Source organism: Lucilia cuprina, chromosome 2, assembly GCF_022045245.1.
Source record: "Lucilia cuprina isolate Lc7/37 chromosome 2, ASM2204524v1, whole genome shotgun sequence".
In the NCBI taxonomy this organism is placed as follows: domain Eukaryota; kingdom Metazoa; phylum Arthropoda; class Insecta; order Diptera; family Calliphoridae; genus Lucilia; species Lucilia cuprina.
In genome coordinates, this window is record NC_060950.1 from 25175421 (window position 1) to 25198841 (window position 23421).

General features: G+C 30.5%; 1 protein-coding gene across 2 annotated transcripts in view; it reads right to left on the reverse strand.

The window, feature by feature from the left end:
• LOC111682096 (unconventional myosin-VIIa) overlaps positions 1-23194 on the reverse strand; it is a 30147-nt gene extending 6953 nt beyond the window's left edge. The window contains exons 1-6 of one of the 2 annotated variants that reach the window (XM_046951029.1): positions 23071-23194; positions 10049-10321; positions 8817-9938; positions 8200-8715; positions 6469-7329; positions 1327-1527 (exon numbers count right to left, since the gene is read on the reverse strand). In XM_046951029.1, coding sequence (XP_046806985.1) covers positions 1327-1527; positions 6469-7329; positions 8200-8715; positions 8817-9938; positions 10049-10321; positions 23071-23094 — 2997 coding nt within the window. In that variant the 5' untranslated portion in view covers positions 23095-23194. Of the gene's footprint in view, positions 1-1326; positions 1528-5818; positions 7330-8199; positions 8716-8816; positions 9939-10048; positions 10322-23070 lie in introns of those variants that run through there. The other variant, XM_023444004.2, reaches the window with a different exon arrangement.
• Between the last annotated feature and the right edge of the window lie 227 nt (positions 23195-23421).

The following is a 23421-nucleotide window of genomic DNA, read 5'->3' on the forward strand; positions in this document are numbered from 1 at the left end:
AATTGGTTTAATTCAAAAAGTTTCAGTACAAAACAAATACGAATGTATAGTCGGGCATAGCCGACGGTTGTATGGGGGCTCGGCAAAATAATCGAACGATAGGTTTTTTCCTTGGGCCAAAAAAAGAGTGTGTCAAATTTCCTCAAATTATGTATCACAGACGAATATCGACTGAGAAAATGATTCTGAGCCGATTAGTATACTTTTAGGTATTACAAACATCAGCACAAACGGATAATACCCTTCCCACTATAGTGGTGCAGGGTATAAAAACCAAAGTTTCCCTTTCGAACACTCGAGCTGGATCCTCGGCTGATACAACCGATGTATTACTTTAAAGGTATTTGATGGCAAGATCGGTTGAGAATTTTGGAAACTACATTTTTACTAAAAGTAAAAGTAGAATCAATGTATTTGTATACAGCAAGTTACAAGCACAAAAACTTAGGATCGCGTAGAATGCTTAAAGTAGATCTACTTGCACTTTTGCAAACGTTGATTTTGATGATTTGTATTCTTTTCATACCTTTTAACACTTTATTGGGTATTGTAGAGACGTGCGCAACACTCGAAAATATTCGTAGAACAATCGGCTTAAAATCATTTTCAGAGTCAATTAAGCCATGTCCGTCCGTTTGGCCGACTGACTGGCTGTTCATGTAAAGCTGGTACGCAAGCTATAGATCGCTATCTTCAAGTTAATCGGTTGAAATTTGGCACATCTCCTATATTTATCTAAGGACAAAACCTTTAAAAACTGATTAAAATGTTCTCATAATTTCCCCTAGTCCCCATGAAACAGATCCCCGAAGAGGGCCTTTATGCTGATAATTCTGTTAAATATACTTGCATCACACTAAGTTTTATACAAGTTTTGATGACTTTGAAAAATTTTGTAAAGATCGGGCCTCTTTTGAACCTAGCTCTCATACAAAGTTCGCTTCAGAAAATGATTCACTTATAAACATTACTCATTACACATATTGACAGATTTTTGTCCATAATCAGAATTTTTATACAATTTCGACTGGGAATGCAAAACTCTTCACGCTACCTTATATTGAAAAATAAACCCCCAATGAAAACGCACGATCACTCGAGCGTGAGTCAATCTATTCACTTATCTGACATTTTACTGCTTAACATATAGTTAGTAATTTCAATTCGCTGAAAATCAGCAATATACTACATATAGCAATAGAAACAATCCATTTGAAGTATATTAGCCGAAAGTACTTCACTCATTAAACAAGTAATCAAACAAGTAGTTCTTAAGTGTATAAAACTCTAGATAATAAATATATGATTCATGACAAACGCACTTACCTGAGCGGCTATTTCATCTAGAGGCAAATCATGATCGAGTAAAGATTTCTTTAAAGGTCTTTTACTATATTGACCTGTTACACCCGAATTAAAGTAGGTGGCAGCAAATTTGGCAAAACTATATTCAGAGGCATCAATGCTGGGTACTTTTGATTTGGGTAGTCGTATAGTGCCACCAGTTGAAATGGATTTTTTTAAGGGCTAAGGGAATTTAGGAAAAATAATGTTAATGGGATTATTTCTTTGAGATTTGAGTTAAAACGTAATTATGTTTGAACAAGTAATCGAAAATAAATAAGAGAAGGATTTTAAAGAGATAAAACTTCACATAAAGTCCAGCAAAAAAAGAACTTCCAAAGAAGCGAAAAAGAGGTAGAATTTACTCAATGGAAGTGCTGAAAAAGATCTGAAGAAGTGATGATTTCAACACAAGCTTGTCAGAGGAGTGATGTCCTATTTATTTGATTCTAAATTCACTACTTCTGAAGTCATTCTCAAGAAGTAATTTATATGACGAAATACCCAAAATAAAATGTTTTATCTCACAAAAATGTAAGAACAAAAAATATATTTAGCATAAAAAATTTAATTATTTTCGCTTCTTTGGAAGTCATTAAACATTACTTCCACAAAAGGTAAAAAATTCCCTAATTGCTTCTTTTGAAGTGGAGATAAATGGTATTATTTTGAAAATACTTTGCTTTATTTTTGCTTGGTAGATGAAGACTTTAAGTTTCAAATCTTTTCAGAAAAAATAAAACGAAGTACTTTCAAAAGAATAACATTTATCAACACTTCAAAAGTAGTACTAAGTGAATATTTTTACCTTCTGTGGAAGTGATGTTAATGGCGTCCAAAGAAGTGAAGGTATATTTTTTTATACTGAAATTTTTTTCAATTAAACTAATTTTATTTGAGTCAATTTCACTTCCTAATAACTTCCAAAAAAAAAAATCATAAAAAATACTTCCTGAGAATGACTTCAGATGTAATTCTCTACATCAAATAAAAAGAACATCCCTCCTAAGATAAGCCTGTGTTAAAATCATAACTTCTTTAGGTCTTTTTCAATACTTCCATGTAGTAAATTCTACTTCTTTTTCGCTTCATTGGATGTTCTTTTTTTTGCTGGGTAACAACTACTCTGACAACACTCTGTTAAAGATTTTATAAATAATTTAATTTAAATACATTTCAATTGTCAGCGACAGCTTATAATCTTAAAATTTACAAAAATGCTTTCTACTCTAATCATCATAAATTTAATTCACAACTTTTTTTGATTGCTATTGTATTTTGTTATTGTTGATTTATTTTTTTTTCAAATTCCAGCAGTAGTTTAATAACAGATTGTAAATAATTTTGTTGAAAGAATAAAAAAACTCAACATTTTTTTCAGTCATCTGATAAGAAAAATTTCAAGTTGAGGTAATAAATTTTGTTTAAATGTTTGTGTTTTTTAAGGCATTATTAAGTCAAAAGAAACCATAAATAAAGGTATAAATAAATTAATACTCTGTTGGGTGGTAGAATAAATTATTAATAAATAAATGTGTTTGTGTTGTTGTAAAAATGTGTGAATTAATGAATGATGATAAGTTAACATTATTATTTAAAAAAAAATGATAAGTTAATATTTATGTGCGTTATTTTAGTGAATTTTACTAAATATTGAGGTTTAATATTTGCGTTTTTAACTGTTTAATTTAGTTCAATATTTAAAGTCGTTGGAATGCAAGAGCTGATAGAGCAACTAGTAGCGAAATTTATTTAAAAGTAAGTATTTTACTAGTAAAATCATTAGGTTCTAATTGAAATAAACAGTTTATGATTTTTGTAAAAACTTGGAAAAGTATTTTTATTAATATCATTGTAAGGAGAGGTAAGTAAATTGTAGACAATAAACAATTTAAAAAATGAAAATTGATGTTTTCAACCAAAACTGGAAATTAAGTTCATTATAAGAAACCATTTATAATATTTTTTGCCCTGGCATCAATATTTGGTGAGCTGGGTTAAAGGTTAAAAAAGTTATTTTTAAAAATTTTGTGATGTTTATAAATACAATTTAGATGTAAGACAATGTGTTCAAAAAAAATTAATTTTATAAAATTTTAATTTAATTTTTCTCCGACAACAAAATACGCTACACGAAGCAAACCACACAAAACAATAAAATCAACAAATATCAAAACATATGTTTTTTTTTCAATAAGCAATATTGTTGTTGCGTTTTTGTCAAAGCTGTTCTTATATCGAAGCTATTCTTTTTTGATGAAATTTTAAAGATTCATTTGAATTGTAGATTCCGAAGATATTTGGGGACTTCAGACAGACAGACAGACAGACAGACACACAGACAGACACACAGACTGACAGACAGACAGACAGACACACAGACTGACAGACAGACAGACGGACGGACTGAAGGACAAATGGGCATGGTTTAGTCGATTTCGTTATACGCATATGCCTTTCTCATGAACTTTTACTTACTATAAAGCTCACTTTTCAATGTCAACTACATACCGTATGAATTACTTTTAAGGTGTAATACATATAGTAATATAATAAAGAAGTATTAAATTGGATTTTGTCATATTTGATTGAGAATTTTATTTTATTGCCGATGATTCCCTTTCATCCTTTGACACAGTTCATCTTAGGACAAATATTTTTAGAAAAGTTATCCTAGAAACTATTTTACAGGTAAATTGTTAAAATTATTGTTGTTTGGGTTTTTTTAATTAGACCAAAAGCTATTAAAATATAATATTTTCAAATATTTGTAATTAACTGTAAATATTTATGTGATCGAAATTGTTCACCAAAAATGGCAATTATTAAAAAATACATAAAATTATTCCTTAATTCTTAGAATTATACTTTAACGATTAGAAACTATTATTGAACTCAAAAAAAAAAAAAAAACACAAAGAAAAATTCACACTATCATGTTAAAGTTGGCTGATAAAGTGTGTACACGAAAACAATTACTCATTAATAATATTTAAACTTTGTTATTATTCTTAATCATTGGTAAATATTGTTTATTTACATTTGATAATAAAGAATTTTTATTATATTTTAAAGTTTTGAAAAATTTCATTAAAATTTAATAGTAATTTCAAAACGATATATAATAATATAATAGTTATAAAAGGTTTATAAAACAAATTTTTATTCTTTTATCTAAAACAAAACTAGAACAAAACTAGAACAAAACTAGAAAATAACTAGAACAGAACTAGAACAGAATTAGAACAGAACTAGAACAGAACTAGAACAGAACTAAAACAGAACTAAAACAGAACTAGAACAAAACTAAAACAGAACTAGAACAGAACTTGAAAGGAACTAGAAAGGAACTAGTACAGAACTAAAACAGAACTAGAACAGAACTAGAACAAAATTGGAACAGAAGTAGAACAGAACTAGAACAGAACTAGAACAGAACTAGAACAGAACTAGAACAGAACTAGAACAGAACTAGAACAGAACTAGAACAGAACTAGAACAGAACTAGAACAGAACTAGAACAGAACTAGAACAGAACTAGAACAGAACTAGAACAGAACTAGAACTGAATTAGAACAGTACTAGAAGGAAGTACTAAAAAAGATCTAATGAAGTGATGATTAAAAAATATGCTTGTCCATGGGATGTATATTTTGTATTGGATTCCAACTTCACTACTTCTGGAGTCATTTTCAAGAAATAAATTTTACGTACATGATAGGACAGTATTTCAAAGAAATGTCTCAGGAGTGTTGAGAGGTGTTCCAGAGGGAAAATATGTCCCACAGTTGGCGTCGAAGTATTAGTTGTCAGTCAACTACACCTAAACCTAAACATGTAAAATCCACCATTCTTATGGGAATTTATTAATTATGAAGATCTAAACTTATGCTCAAAAACTTTTTAGTAAATTTGACATATGCAACGCAACTGAAATTGCAACTGAGATTAATAATCGACATTTTACATCAAGAGAAGTGTTTGCAAGATTTTATTATGGGATCGTTCTATTACCAATTGATATTGACTCATCGTAATTATAGTTATCATGCATGATATGTTTAAAAACGAGTATAAATCCTCTTAAGATTCGATATATTGGTTCAATCTTAGTTTACTTATTATAATAACTTATGTTTATCTTAACATTTGTCTAAATATTACCAATTAATTAAATACGTTTTCCTTAACCAATAAAATACCAATCAAACACTTGAGCCAAGCACATTAAATTCTCCCAAAACCATATAAGTATGTAGGGTTCGTTTAAACGGATCAAATATTTTACGAAGTTGTTACCCTTATTTTAGACCAATTTTCCTATTAAAATTTTGTAAGATCAAGCAATGTTAGACAATTTGTAAGGATCTTCTGTTTTTTTTCTTACGCAAAATATTTGATCAGCATCAACGTATATTAAGAAACATAAAATATGTATGAATTGAGGAAATAAATAAAAACCACTTCTTTATAATTTAATGTCATGGACAACGAAAAATATAAAATTTATTTACATAAAAAATATACAACATTTTCAACTAGGAAAATAAATAACCGACAAACAACAAGATTAAATAAATTTCACGTAATAATTAAAATAAATATTTGTACAATTTTAAATAAATATTAAGAATGCTTATCAATAAATTAATTAGAACTAATAACGGAGAAAGGAACGTCACGCAACGTAAATGAAATGATAACTTTAGCCTTTTAAACGTCTACATATTTTTGAGTTTAGATAAAGAATAAAACAAAATCGGTTAAATAAATAAGAATGAGAATGGGTGTACATGTGGTGTTATAAGGTGGGGGTTGGGTGTGGTTAAAGGAAATGGTTTTAAAGTATTTCTAATGAAAATGTATGCAAAACAGTTAGAGAGAGAGAGATAAGTAGGTGGGAAAATTTAATTTAATTTCAATTTATTAGTCTTGAGTGTGTGTGTGTATTTACAAACGGGTTTGATTCACGTATTTACGGGGCGGTGGCACAGGCGATGCTGTCGATTCATAATAATTGACGGGCCTTGACAACAATTTGCTGGGTATAAATTTATTTTTACGCAATTCTTGTTCAAACATAAGAGATTTTTCTCTAACATTCGGACCTACTGGTCCACTTACATCAGCTTCATCCAGAAAACCGAATACATCGTCGACCACTTTTTTCGATGATTCCACATCAATGTAATTATCTGTATTGAATTCTTCCTGTTTGGTATGACCATTAGTTTGAACTACGATGGCTGGAGAGGTGGGTGTGTCTTTAATCAAAGGATCAATACCTCTCAAACGTTTTTGATAATTCTCTTCGGCATGTTCCTTCCAATTGCGCTCTTTAGCTTTACGATACTGTTCTTCTTCTTGGCTTCTCAACAGTCGCAATTCTCGTACTTTAGCTAAACGTAAAGCATATTTAGCTCTAAATTCTTTTCTCACCAAATAACCTCTGCAGTGAGCTTGCAGTAGTCTTATGCGTGTTCTCATTTGACTAAAGCGATAAGTTAAATCTCTAGAAGCTATAGAGGCTGCCAAACGATGGAAACCTCTCTTCATAACAACATAATTTTTGCGTTCTCTATAGCCACGCCATGTTTTCTGTATCACCACTATAGCTTTACGATGTTTCTCCAGGAAACGTTTAAATAGTATTTTACGAAAACCTCTTTGTATGGTTATTATTGATTTGAGTATAACGGCTGAACGTTCTTCTTCTAGGAAAACATCATCGTTGTCTTTTAAGAACACTTTGGTTTTGCCGAATTGGTAATCACTTTTGACGGGTAAAATTTTCTTACATATATCTTGGGTCACTTGACGACAATTGATTTTATCCATGGCACCTACATTAGGCACTAGGAGGCGATAGCGTTCAACGAACTCTTTGTATGTGTGTCGTATTGGATAGCCAGCTCGTCGTATGCGAGCAGTTTCCATCATGCCAGAGTAACGAAGTTGTCGTATGCATAGTTCTTTATCGAATTGCTGAAATGAAAAGAATTTAAAATCCGTTAATTTAGATGAACATTTATGAAGTTATTTTAATGCTTAAACATGTTTGGATAAACATAACCTAACCTAATTCTACAGGTTGGAAAAATGTAGACCTATAGAGACAATTTCTCAATTTACGATCTTGTAATCTTGTTTTAAATTTAGAACATGGGCAGCTATTGTAGAAATTGTTTTAATGTGTAGCTGGAGGAACCGGTGCAATTTTCTCTGAGTTCCCATCTTTATAGGCACATAGACTACTATATCTTAGTCGTTCCATCGACAACTGAATCTCCAACTCGATTCTCAGTCGGCTAAAGATTGTCAACTTAGCAACAGTTGTAACAACTCAGGGAACTATACATCAACTATATCTTGGTAGAGCTCTTTTACATTAACTGGAGTTTCTCATAAATGTAAATATGATCAGATTTATTTGTGATGCCCGGCTGGTTTACGTGAAGACCACACAAGTCATATAATTGAAAAAATAAGGGAAGGAAATTGTCATCCCTTTATGAATGAATTTTCAGTGGGCTAAGAGGCCTCTGAGTGAACTCGATAACTTGGAAGTAACTGACTCAAGTGTCTAGAGGGAAAAACAGGTAAAACCCATTTTTAGCATTCTGCAAGTGATTACTACAAGGAAGTAATGTAGTTAAGAAGTTTGAAGTCTCAAAATTCAATTCTCAATTTATTCCCACGATCATGAATTAATGAAAGGAGAATATCCTATTTATACCGATGTTATCGAATACAATTTCAGAGCTAGTAACTATGCATTATTAATTTGCTATAAAGCCCCTTTAGTGTTATACATATATCTATAAAAATCAGAAATGTATATATAATAATACTTACATTTGCCTGCTTATTTTCATTCGGTTTAATGCATCTTATGAAGAACGGATGAGCTGCCGCTAAAGTTTTCATCAACAAATCCAAAGAATTACGAAATTTCACCGATAATGTCAACTGTTTTTTCATCGTATCATGTTTGGGAGTTTGAGGGAAAATATCCTTTAAGAATTTATTCTTTGACTTCTGTATCATATCACCCAAATCCATGCTAAATGAATCTCTATTCTTTTCAAGAAATCCATGAGGATTATACATAACTATGCCAGCATAATGACGTATACCGAATTTAGAATCTTGTGAAGATTTAGGCTTAACATAAATCGAACGTGTACCATGTTGTACATGAAGTTTTTCGAGTAGCGTTTGATCGGAACCTTTAGGGAATTTGGATTCTTCATCGATGAGAGACATAATGTTAACCGACTTCATGCCAATTAAATCGAGTATTTCTTGATTGTCTTGAAATTCAATATGTTGCCAGTTGATGTTTTCATTTTGATATTCTTGTTGTTCCATCTGGAAAGGTAGAGAAGAGGAAGGAAAATTATTGATTTAAAATAAATTCAAATTTAACATTTAAGAAATTTCTGTTTAAATTGAAATTTTATAAAATTTACCTTGAATATATGTTTCACAAAGAATTGTTGTAAGTTTTCATTGGCATAATTAATGCACAATTGTTCGAAACTATTGTCGGTGAAATTTTCAAAACCAAATATATCCAAAACTCCTATTGAATTCATAGTTTTACCCGGATCCTTGTCTATTGTTTCATTTATACGCTGAACAATCCTAACAAATATGCTGCCATACAGAGACTTAACAAAAGCATCTCTACCTTCCAAAGCTGATTCTTTGGAGAGCGGAGTTACCACATGTTCGCCGTGTACCAAAATAGTTTTTTGTACTAAAGCAATACATAGTGCCTCTTTTGTTACTCCCAATAATGATGATATTCTATTAGCATTTGTATTATCATTGACCTCAGCAGCTTCCATATTTTGCACTTCTGTTGCCTTAAAATTTAAGTTTCCCAAATGTAAAATGGCCGCCAACATGGTGAAAATATTCCATACTTCTTCAGGTTTAAAGGAAAGAACCTGCATGGCAGATCTTATATCAGCAAAATCTTTCATGTCGTTTTTACCCTTAAGTGTAGTACAACCACCTTGAGCTAAATAATGATATTTGGTGGGTGAGGTTTCAGTAAGTTCCAGACGTTTTCTCTCCTCTGCAGATAAGCCCGCCAACATACAATAGAATATATGATAATTTCTTTCATCTTGACTTTGCGAAACAATACGTGATTTCTCCAGCAGATATTGCTCAATTTTTGAACCCTGTATATTTCCCGCCTCGGTGAAACGTATATCTATGTATTTGCCAAAACGTGAGGAATTGTCATTGCGTACAGTTTTGGCATTACCAAAGGCCTCCATTATAGGATTAGCCTCGATAATCTGTTGTTCAATCCATGAATGTTTACCACTTATCGCTGCCAAATATTGTAGTATCAACTTTGTACTTTCTGTTTTACCCGCCCCAGATTCTCCACTTATAACTATACACTGATTGGCTTTATCACGATTCATCTCCTGAAAGGCATTATCACTAATGGCAAAGATATGTGGAGGTAAATCATTGATTTTCTTGCCTCGATATTCGGTTATTTCTTTATTCGTATAGATCGGCAAGACTTGGTAGGGATTAATGGCCACTAACATGGAACCGGTATAGGTCTAAAAGACAAATATTTATTTGATTTTATTAATATTTTAAAGGCTGAATTTTAAAAGTCTTCAAAGGAAAAATTATCTGCTTCTTTTATCTACTTCTTTCTCATACTTACATAAATCTTTTTCTCACGATATCTAATCTCAAGATTTCTTAATATCGTATATTCCTGCAGATCACCAAGTGTTATCATGTCTTCGACGCCCGTCTGTGAAGTCAAATGCATGGCCTTGACAATGTCACCATTATTCACCCAATACTGTTTGTTGTCATCGTCACAAATCAAAGTGCGCGTGTTATCGGTGCGCACTATACGAGCCCCAAAAGGTACCGCAAATTCGATTTCATTTATTTGCTGGGGTTGGGGTTTTACCCAAACATATTCACCCTATAATAAAAACACCCAAAAAAACAAATGGAAAAGTAAATATAAAGCCATAAAATATAATCAAAATAATTTACTAATTTAACCAATAATTTATGCAAACAATTAAATTAAAATTTTTTATAAAAAAATTTCCTATCTACAGAAAATTAATATGCTAAATTTCTATAACTGTTAAAAATTCCTTTACCACAAACATAGTATATCTTAGTAAAATATTATTGCATTTTCTATAAATTAAGTAGCGAAATTTATCGATAATGAATATTTATCAGGTTGACTAATGTATGTGTGTTATAAATCTTTAAAACATTTTGAACAGATCAAAGTCTTTTAATTATCACAAATTGTGCATGCATTCAAAATAAAGTCCATTGGAAATTGATCATTACTTTCAATCGTTAGAAACAATGTTACTTGTAAATGCTTTAAATCTTATCAAAATTTTAGTTTATGAGATTAAATTTGCGGTAGGTGCAATTTGAAATATTTCACTATTGATTCTGAAAATGTGCAATAACTAACCATATGAATATGATTCTAACATTCATAATGGACAAACCTCTTTCATAAAATCAGTTGGTTGTTAAAATAAATCGTTTTAATCAATTTAAAATTGACTAAAGACCTCTTGAAAAGATCTCTACTGAAAATAGGTTTGTAGTTGTCAAAGTTCATAAATAGGTACTTTTGACATTGAGTGACGAAAGTCCGCTTTGAAAGATATATTCTAAAAATCGCTTTATAGTTGTCAAAGTTCATAAATAGGTACTTTTGAAATTGAGCTATATTATTTTCGAAACAAAAACATGTCTTACTAATACTCAATCTAATACATTTTATATAATTGTGTTCCAAGATGATCACTTAATAACACAGATTAGGAAACTTTTAATTCAAAGTTCACCTTATTTAAAGATTGAACAGTTCTAAGTCCGAATATAGAAAATGTATCTTCATTCTTCTACGAGAACCCAAAATCACAATCTTCGCATTTTTTGCGTCTCATATACGATATCTGGAAAATCTGATGTGCTGGATAAATTTTAAGAGTGGATTTAGTTTCAGCGCAGGTCCTTTAAAAACGTATAGTTTAGTCTACTGGTTTCGATAATTGTTAAGAACGTCAAGTCGTATTTAAATCGAGAATGACTCATGATTTAAAGACGAAATTATGAGATATAAGTTAAACCGAAGATGTACGACCCACATCTTGATGTATTGCAATCACGGGGTAAAGAGGTACCTCTAATATGTCGGGACTATTTGGATGTCTTGAAAAGGGGTCTAAGCAGAGCACCATATAATCAGGTACTATGGCTAGCCAGTTTCCCACAGGACTATGTCCTGGCTGATCAATTGATTGATGTACCTTAGGGATCCACAAGTGGCTGTGTTTAAACCTAAATCGCAGGAAGGGGATGTGAAGATTGATACACGGCGAAATATATATTTTTTTGTAAATTGCTGTTATAGTTCCTAGATTCTAGCTGCAGTACAAACTGCAAAGCATGTCTGCGGTTTAATAAAATGTTGTATTTAGGCTGATAATGCAAAGAATTGGCATACGAGGTAATGTTTTTTGGGTGTTTCTAAAGTTTATTCAATGGATTTGTCGGATGGTGTGACGGAGGAGTTGTGCCGAACTAAGATTTGAAAAAAACGGAGTGTGCTTCAAAGTCGTCACTGCCATTTCTTTAATTTATCAGCGATTTTCTTCATGGTTGAATATGTTGGAGCGGTGGTAAGTCGTTACCTTTAGCTCACCCAGTGGTTGAAAAAAACACCGTGAAATAAGGCCGTTCGACTTTTTGTCGAAAAAGTCGATGTCGACTATTTTGTCAAAAAAAGTCGACTATCGTCTATGAAAAAAGTCGAAAAAATTTTCTTTGTAAATAAATGTCGAATAGTCGAAAAAAGTCGTAATAGTCGATAAGTCGGAAAAAGTCGAAAACTCGAAAATAGTAGAAAAAAGTCCAAAATAGTAGAAAAATTTGAAAAAGTGGAAAAAATTCAAAAACTCAAAAATTGTCGGAAAAATTTGAAAAAAGTAAAAATATATTCGAAAAAAGTCGCAAAAAAGTCGAAAATAGTAGATTTTTAACTAAATGCAAAAATCGATTTTTCCTTTCAACTAACCCTAACTTAAAGTTAACTAAACTAGCTTATTATCACTTTCCGAGTCGTTTAAGGTATGTCCGTCTGTCTGCCCATCTATCTGTGTGTTCATGTAAAATTTGACTAATAATCTTCTTTGTATCCAAAAACCTATTGTAAATCGTTAGAATCGATTCATTATTTCGCTTAGAACCCATTTAACCCAGCAAAGTGTTTAATGACTATTATAATACAAAAAAAAAATATTTTAAATATTGATAACTTCTTTTAGTTTCATATAGTTCGAATGATTATTGATAAGACCCCAAAAAATACTCTCTTTAGAATCTATTGATCCAACATTTTTTAATGGTCGGTTTATAAGATATGGTATAGCCAAATATAATATTTTTACTTGTAACTTTCAAGTTTAAGGTTACTTACTGGACAGATAGTAATTAATCATTGTAACGTATCAAAAACTTATTGCAAATAGTTAATTTTAGTTTTAGTTCTTCTAGTATTACAAAAAAATGTTATCTAATACCAAAAATACTAGTTTTATCAAAAAAAAATCATTAAATAACAATATTTTAGAATTGAGTCATTTAAAATAGAAATTGTGCAAAATTTATCTGAATTAGATAAAATATTTGCGTAAGAGAAATTATTATAAGCAATATTTGACAACATGGTAACATGTACCAAAAAGTTTACATTTTGTTAAAAAAAAGATTAATTAATGAAAATAAATATTTATTTACATTATTTATTATTTTTTAAAATTATAACAGGTGTCACATTACACTACCGTAAATGAGTACACAACAAAGTATTTCCCAAAAAAAAAAAAAAAAACAAATAGTGATAAAGGTTTTTGAGACAGACAAATTGTTTAAAGTGATAATCAATAATTTTAAAATAAAAAACAATATTTTACACTTGAAAGAAAAAAAATTGTTGTCCACCGATAAGATTTGCTTTATTTATTGTTCAAAATTTTGTATTCTATTTTTTAGATACTTGTGATCTAATCATATTACTTCGTTGTTGAAATATGTGATTTATTTCTTTATTAATTTTAAATTAAAAAAATAAATAAATTATAACCCAGTTAGCATTTATTGAAATTGTTAATAATATTCGAGTCAGTTATGACTCTTCTTGAACGATTAAAATGATAGCATATGCGCTCTTTATACACCACACTACTACAGTGGTTAGAACATTATGTGTTTGTGCTGATGTTTGTAACGTATACAGATTGATTCAGAAACACTTTCTGGGTCGATTTAACGATGTCCGTCTGTCCATATATGTGTCCATGTAAACGTTGTTATCAAAGGGTCGCAATTTTTAAGATAATGTGATGAAATTTGTCACATACGTTTCTTTTGACCCAAGGACAAAGCTTTTAGAAAATGATTAAAATAGGTCCATTTTTTCACCGAACCCCCATACAACTGACACAAGACCATCAACCCCCATCACCCCCGAAATGTGCTTTTGACCTCATAGTTATGTAAAGTATCATTGTATCTTGATAAAAGGTCTAACGACTTAGTTTTATACCACACCTGATGACTTTCCCGAATTTCGAATGATCGGACCTCATTTATCCTCTATAGAAAGTGACTTGAATATTCACTTATTAGAAATGGAGAAAATGGTATCCTACCGCGACTCTTCTTTACGAGTCTTTTATGAGCCTCACTTCTGATCAGTTCCGGCTAATTTATGTATAAATTTTGAGTCATTTCTGAGTCCCTTTTGTCATTAGTTCGAATAATTTTTGAATCTTTTATCAGACCTCTTTTAACTGTAATTGTTATTGTTTCATTACAAACAAAAATAATAACATAAGAAACAAATTTAAATCTTCCAACTGCTTGAAATATGATTACAAAATAGTTTGTAAAACTATCATATTTTAAACACCAACATGATCAATTTATGATTATTATACATTTTATTATATTCTTTATTTATAATCAGTTTTTAATCATATATAGGGATCACTTTCAAATCATTTTTTAAGCACGAATCATTTTTTATTGCTCACTTTTAGCCAAAAAAGACTTAGTTTACTGATTAATAATCCAACAATCCAAGTCCAAATGCTAGCTGGGAAAGCAAAACAAATGAAAATGTATAGTCAGTCATGGCCGGCTATATTCTATCATAAGAAAGTATTTAAGCAATTTTTATCTAAATTCCACAATTTTGTAAAAAATTTTTGACCAAAAAAGTTATTTTATGGAAAACAGATTATGTGGAAGAACGAAAAATATGAATATGAAAATATATAGATGCACAGTTCATCGTAATAGTAGTGTTTTGAAGTTAATTATTGCTCAGTGAAACAAAATAAACGAACATTGAAATAACTGGGATTTGATTCTCATTAAATTCTCAGACGATCTGTCCGTCCGTCTGTCCGTCCGTCTGTCTGTCTATCTGTCTGTTGAAAGCACGATAGAGTCCGTATGGAAAGAGCTAGAGGGTTGAAATTTCACATAAATATTTCTTATAGGTAAGGTTTGCTTGGTATTGAAAATGGGCAGGTTTGCTTGGTCTACGTTTTCGTATAGCCTCCATACAAGTGGCCCCTCGAAAAGCAGCTTTAACAGTCACAATTTGTTTAAAAATTAGAATATAGCCATGAAATTCGACATAAGTAAGTTTCTTATGATCCAAAATCATTATGCTAAATTTTATGAGTATCGGTCCATAATTGACAATACCCCCATATAAGGTCCCCTTTAGAAAATAACTGCAAAAGCTTAAAATAGCGATGAAATTCGACACAAATAAATTTGTTACGAACCAAATTCTGTCTACCAAATTTTATGAGGATCGACCCATATTTGACCCTACCCCCCTATATAAGGTTCCCTTCTGAAAATCACTTTAACGCTTGCAACTATGGTTTTAAAAATCCGTTAGCAATTGACGACGTTATTGATCTTTTTCTTAATACAAAATTTTTCAATAAAGGATTTTTTGAAAGATGACTTATACGAGAGATATGGGGGTTAAATACGGGCCGATCCTCGTAAAAATTTGTGGAAGGATTTATGTTTATATAAAAGTTATTAATGCTTAATCCGCAAACATTTTTTTGAAAAAATCTTGAAAATGTCTACCTGTTGTTTGGTTACATTGATTCCGAACCGATTTGTATACTTTTCACATGTTACATACATTAGCATATACCCAATATAACCTCCCCACTGAAGTGGCGTAGGGTAATAATGATTAAATCATTTTACCCGTATTAGAATTGAGCGTATATCAATTGTCTAAATATATGAGTTAATTTATTTAATTTTAAATAAAAAAATTGTATTTCTTTAATGATGAGGTCATGATTATATTCAATCAACTTTTGATACTGTTCGTATCTGAAAATTTTGCGCTATGATAAATTTTAATTAAAATGTTTTTTTTTTTTTAATTATTTCTTACGAAATGTAGGTTATTAATAATGATGATAATAATTTGGTCCTACTATACCTAAGAGTTTATGGATCTGACTCATTCCGAAATTGTTTTGTTTTTAAATTCAAAAGTTATAATTTTCCTAAAGCATTTGAAATTCATATCCAAAAGTAATTTAATCATAAAGCCCTATATCCCTATATAGACATGTATGTTAGTCCATGTTATTCATCTTAAATTTTCAACGCATTATGATTTCAGAAGATTTGGCATAACTTAATATAACACTGTAACTTGTTTTTATCTATTCCTCTCAGCAGACATTCATTCATTACCTTGTCAGATAAATATTTAATTAAAATTTTTAAAAAATTTTATTTCTATTTTGTTGTTGTTATTATTAAATAACACTTTATCAAATTTTTGTGCTCTTATGTACTCTTGTTTTTAAAAGACTTTTTTAATACTTGTTTCTTGATGTTTTTAGCAAATATTTGCTCAAATAAATAATAGGAATTTAAACACTCTAATAAGACAATCATAATTAATTGTTAGTTAAATACTTAAGACATGGGAAATAACGTCTATTAACAAATTTAACATAATAATTCAACAGAAAAGGTGACCAGCTTTGGTAATAGCTCGAAAACAAGGTAGTGAATGGTGCAAAAAGAAATTGAGAGATAAGAGAGACAAATTTTTAACCCAAGCTAAACATTTCTAAAAGATTGAGCTGTATACGAATAATCTCCTCGTCAAGTCTGTAATTCGAGATATCGTGTTCTGAAGTTTGACCCAGTTTAAATTACATTATTCTTTGTTATTTTTATAGAATCTGTAAGAGAGAAAAATTTTTAAACTAAGCTAAACATTTCTAAAAGATTGAGCTGTATACGAATAATCTCCTCGTCAAGTCTGTAATTCGAGATATCGTGTTCTGAAGTTTGACCCAGTTTAAGATGTTGTAACATAGTGTCCTGAAGTTTGACCAAGTTTAAGATGTTTTAACATCGCCAAGACAAACTTTTTTAAAGTAATGAGCTCTGTTGAATACGACTCTGGTCTCATAATCTCTTCGTCACGTCTATGATTGGAGATATCGTGTCCTGAAGTTTGACCCAGTTTGAGATGTTGTAACATCGCCAATACAACTTTATTTATACCATCTGAAAGCTTAACATCTGACATATTTTTTTATTCTGAAATATCGAATCAGAAAAATTACTTTCTGTTGACTGGAATATCTTTAGATAAATCCAGTAGTTTTGTTAATTATAAACTATACTACCGTAGACTATATATATCATGAATATTCCGAATGCCATATTCTTTCAGGCTAAAAGTGAACATATCTCGAAGAAGAAAGAAGAAAATTTGTCAGGTGTTATTTTAAAGTTGTTAGAATAGACTTTCAGATGGCAAACAACATTTATAAAAAAAAAGTTGTCTTGGCGCTGTTATAACGTCTTAAAAATGACATTTTTCTAAACTTCAGAATAAGATATCTGAAATCCCAGATGTAAAGGATGGTGATCTGAGTTAAGAGTTCAGATAAAGAGCGCATAAATCTTTTAGAAAAGTCTGACTTGGTCTCTAAGCTTTAAAAAAATTTTGTAGGTCTGTGTTTATTTTTGATTTTAAGGATTTAACTACATCCAACATTTTGAAGTCAGTATGTCCGTGTACTTAACGTAAGTGTTTGCCTTATTTGCATAATACCAAAGTAGTTTTTTTCATCCACGTGGTGAACTACATCCAAAGGATAAATCACAGTCGAGTGTTATATCAGAAAAAGAAATTTTGTTGATTACCAAAAATCTCCCACATCACTACTAATATTCTTAGCTGAGGAATATTTCCCGATATTTAACATCAGTTTCATTCTATTGCATAAAGATCAATTTAAACTATGACCAGCAACCACCAATCATTTATCTGACAATAAAACATGCTGTGGTCCTACAACAACGAAGGTTAACGTTTTCAAGGTGTTCAATAAGTCCTGCGGGCAGCCATATACCAGATTAGGTGGTTCTCTGGTTAGACTACAAAAAAAAAAAAAAAATAATAATCTTAGTAATAAATCCAAGAAAGTCTAGTACCTCATCCAGTTCGGAAACCAAGCCGATCTAAGGTACTCTTAGCTCTGAACTACCTAGGTATTGCAATAACACAAAGATGAGGGAAGATTCATTAAGGTAACATGCTCCAGAGGGCCTATTTGAATACTTTTAATGTTAATACCATGTTTTTTGTCGTTATCTCTAAGCATTTGTATTGGAAAATTTGTTTAAAATTTATAAAAGGGACACACTTATCCCGAAAAGGATTGCTCCTAAATTTGGAGTATGTTACATTTTGGATTCCTTTTAAAAAGTGTCCTGGATAGCCGGCATTCGGCCGGGCGCAGGGGTTTCAAACTCTGAGAAATTTCGAATACCGGCTTCGATAAAATAAGCCTTTTTTGATAAATACACTCTTTGAAATCCATGGGCTTTCTGTCGCATTGCTTTTGGACATTTTGACACTTTTAAAATTGTCATTATGTCCATGGACATTATGACAAATCACCAAAAAAACAGTCAGCCTAGGTGAAATAATGGACCGATGTTAACTATTTTCAATAGGCTTCGTCTACAGCACCATAAAAGATCATGTGCAAAATTTCATTGAATTATCTCCAAAATTGCGACCTGTAGTTTGATTACAAGTTTTACACGCTCTATTCGGTGGTCCAGTTGTATGGGGTCTAGGTGAAATAATGGACCGATATTAATTAGCTTCAATAGGCTTCGTATTGGGGAGGGTACCCCACTAAAGTATAAAGAGTATAAAAATTATCAAAAATTAACTTTGTAGAGTTCTCATCTAATACCGACTCTACTAAATTTCATGTTTCTAGGTTCAGAATTCAAAAAATAAATTTTCCGATAGAACTATTGATAACTTAAATATCGCAGATATCTGGGGACTTCTAAAAAACTGATTTCGATATAACGACAGACACGGATAAATCGACTACGCTATTTATAAGGATTTAGAAGAATTGGGTCGGAAAATAATATTATAAAAAATACAAACGAAATGACAAAGTCATTTATACCCTTGTCACGAAAGTGAAGGGTTTTAAAAATATCTAAATAGATCAAATAAAGTTTTTTTTTGCGAATATTGATAAGTAATGAGTACTTTTACTTGTTAATTATAAAAGTCATAATTGTTTAACAACTATTTATATAAACATATATCAATGTACATAAATCCTTGAAATTTATCTCTATTAGGTCTCTGTTTTTTTTTTTTTTTTTTTTTGCCTACGCTAAGTTAAATGACCCTAATAAGTGATTCATATTTAGAACTTTGTACTGTATATATAAACATACTATTTAGTCTAGTGTACGTTCAACAAAAAAAAATTCACAGACTAAAATACAATTTAATCAAATAATCATATGCAAAATTTGTATTTATTCGCTCTATTTCCATTTTCACAAATCGATTTATTTGGTCTGTCTCACATTAAGTTTTGCATGACAACTTCGAATTTCGAACTATCATGATTCATTGTTATTGTAAAATTATTTACATTTTGATAAGAGTTCAATAATTTACTATCAAATGATTAAGTATATTTTATTTGCAACTAAATAAAATACATATTAGTATTTCAGAACAATGTTGTCGCCGGCTTATCGTTTTATATTTAATACAACAATACATATATTGTAGTATTATCTGATGTGAGTAATCAAACGATTGTGATTAAACAAAAACACATGTGGATTAAGAATCATTTTATTTACAAGTCATTATGAAGTGTTTGTGTTTGTTATTTTTGGTAAATAAATTTTGCAGTAAACAGAGAAAAGGGGTTAATTAAAATTTGATAAAAAATTGATTTCTTTGACCGGCATTTGTGCTAAAAATTTTAATCAAGGCCATGAACTGTAGTATTGACTAATATAGGACTATGCTATATGGCACTAGATTATATATTACAATATTTATATGTATATACGATTGATTGGTTCGTGGACTAGCCACTAATTTATGGACAAGTATATGAACTAGTTTATTAACTAGTTGACTGACTGCATTAATAACAAGTCTGGGGTATAGTCTAAGTCCTAGTCTATGTTTATACCCTACACCACTATAGTGGGGGGTAGGGTATTATACGTTTGTGCTGATGTTTGTAACATACAAAAATATTGGTCCAATACCCACCTTAAAGTATACCGATCGGTTTAGAATCATTTTTTGAGTCGATTAAAACATGTCCGTCCGTCCGTCTGTCCGGCTGGATGGCTGTCCATGTAAACCTTTTGCGCAAGGTACAGGCCGCCTATTTAAAATGGTTGAAATCGGTCCATTATTTTACCTAACCCCTTATACAAGCGTACCTCCCGATTTGAACTTTTTATGCCATAATTATGTCAAATATTATTTTATCTCTCTAAAAATTGGCATAAGAAGTTTTATCGGTCCTTATTTGACCCTAGCCCCCATACAAACCCCCCCTTCAAAAAATGTCTTAAACGTCGAAAACTGACTTGTAACGATTTGTATCGCAATGAAACTCAACAATACTAACTGTTATTTAAAAATATATTCTTTTCCAAAATTTACCGAGGATCGGCCCATATTTGACCTATATAAAGCCTCATTTAGAATTATAAATTGCTTAAATATTTTGGAATTATGGTAATATTCAACATAAAAGTTTCTTTATAAAAAATAAAAATTTTAAAAATATACTCATGGTGTAGGGTATTATATATGTCGGCCATGCCCGACTATATTTTCCTACTTGATTGAATAATGGTTTTGTCTTTAAACTAATCTCCGTCCAGGTTGGTTAAAGTGGTAGTTCACTGTGCACGAACAGTCAAGTAGAGTCAAAAAGACTCCCTTTTGATTGGACTACTCCTCTCGTCAGATTTAGTATTGTATAGTATTAGATCCTGCTTAAGAAATCTCAGGATATGCTTAGTCTCTGATATCTCTCCAATTTTAGATATGAAGTAACTGTTATAAAAACAGTTTTTCTTAATGAATAGACCAGGGCACTCGTAGAAGAGAAGGAAAACTGTTTCATACTTTTACATCCTTTGAAGGGGAAGTACCCTGTTATAGCTGCTATTAACCTTGATATGCCCCGCCCACTTGGGTTTATAAGGTATCTTGTGCATTTCTAATTGAAGTAGAGTCACAATAACTTGCTCCATTTACATGTGTCTATGTTATTCCTTCTCTTTTCATTCTTTTCAATATAGAATTGGGGAATTCTGCTTTGGAAGTATCCACAGCAGATTCCATTCTGTCAAGCTCATTTGCCTGTTCATTTTCATTCCCTTTAGGCAGGGATCTATACAAGGGTAATGTCAAGCAGATTTGCCAGCCTTGACAGATATTTCTTGTAAACAATACAATCCCACCAAAAATAAAACGAAGTACTTCCAAAAGAATAACATTTATCACTACATCAAAAGTAGCACTAAGTGAATTTGTTTATAGTCTGTGGAAGTGGTGTTTATTATTTAAGTAAAATTAGTTGTATTCTATAATGCAAAAAATTCACTTTCTTATAACTTCCAAAAAAAGAACATCAAAATTACTTCCTAAGAATAACTTCAGATGTAGTGAATAAATAATTGTTAAAGTCATCAGTTGTTCAGGTCTTTTTCAGTAATTTCATGGAGTAAATTGTACTTTTTTTCGCTTCTTTGAAAGCTATTTTTTGCTGGGATGTTAAATAACGCACTTATCTATGAAGTATTCTGTTTTGACCATACCACTCCACTTAACATATCTAGTATCGTGTAGTATTAGATCCAGTATGTAGCCTTAAGAAATCTCAGAATATCACAAAAGCCGGCTTTAAACGATCACACAAGTAATATGACCTGTCAAAATTTTGTGTACATCAGTTCGAATGGCATCGTCTAAACGCAATGTGTAATAAAACCGAGCACACATTGAGAGAGAATACGGATGAAAAATTTAATTGTCGTATGGTTCTCTTCATTTTTTGAAATGATTAAAAAAACAAGCAGGTGACATTAGATCAGGGATGTAGTTTTATGTAAATACATACAAAAAAATTTAAACAGCTGTTTCCATTTTACTCTGTTATTGTTTTATACCAATCGTATAAACACAAAATATATAAATCATACGACTTTTATTTTCTTTTTTCTTATACGGATGGAATTTCCTTTTACTTTTTCATTAGACTTTACGAACGTAAAGTGTGTTCATGTGAAGTGCCCTTAAGCTTAGTTCCAGAATTTTATGTAATGTTATATATGAAGTAACTGCCAAGACAACAGTTTCTCTTAACGGATAATGCAGGGCATTCTCAGCGAAGATGGAAGACCGTTTTATCTTTTTCCCTGTCTTTACAACTGCAGCAGTGATCATTGATTACAAGCTCAAGCCATCTTGCATGTCTGCCTAGCACCCAATGTCCTATTATAACAGCTATCAACCTTGATATATTCAGCTCTTTGGTTTACAAGGCTACAATAACTTGAACGCTTTATAGGCGTCTAGGTTATTCCTAGGCTTTTTTATTTAGATCAGATCGATGGGACTTCGGGAGATCTTTTATTCTATTTTCTGTTTCTATGGTTTAGCCATTGAACTAATCATCCTACTAGTCTAGGCACTAATCTATGGATTATACTATTGACTAGTTTATAAACTTTTGTATGAATTCGTCTGTCCTTTAAAGAAACATTTAAACTCCATAGATCTGATCAACGGGATTTCAGAACATACAATTTTTTGTTGGTTCAAAGTAATTGATATTTAATACAGATAAAGTCACGTATATCTTTATTATTCTGTACTCGATGAAATTGTATATTAAAAATAATTTTAACAAAAACTGATATAGAGAATCTTGTGATTTTTTTTACAAATTTTGCACATTCACACCTGGTCACCTTAATATTTTTTTTTTGTAGTATCGTCAGCTTAAACACATGAGTTTTTGTTTTGATTTCTTTTTTTACAGTTTTAACATGTTTTGTCTTTTATTTTTTCCAATTTTATCACAAAACAAAAATAAAAAATTATTGATAAGAAACAATAATCAATAATTATTAAAATAAAAGCAACAGAAATGCCACATCATTAAAAAGGAATTTATACAAAAAAAAATAAATAAAAATGCATTTTTTTTAAATAAAACAAAATTTTACACTCACATGATCATTTTGAAATGAAGACATTTTCTTTAATTAATCTTTAATTATTTATACAAATTTTTTATTAATTTAATAAACATAATTTTTTAACAACTGAATTTGTTTTAAACTTTTTTTATTAGTTTAACTTTTTTTGAATTTTTAAATATATTTTAAGCTTTTTTTGGCACCATTAAATTTCAGTTGAAATTTTTTAACACTATTTTTATAAACTTGAATTTTTTTGTAATACTTTTATCGTTATTTAACTTTTTTTATTTAAATAAATAATTCATTTAACAAATATTTATTTTTCTTTAATTAGCACCAACGTTCTTGTCTGTCAACCGTCTTTAACACAAATAATTCTCT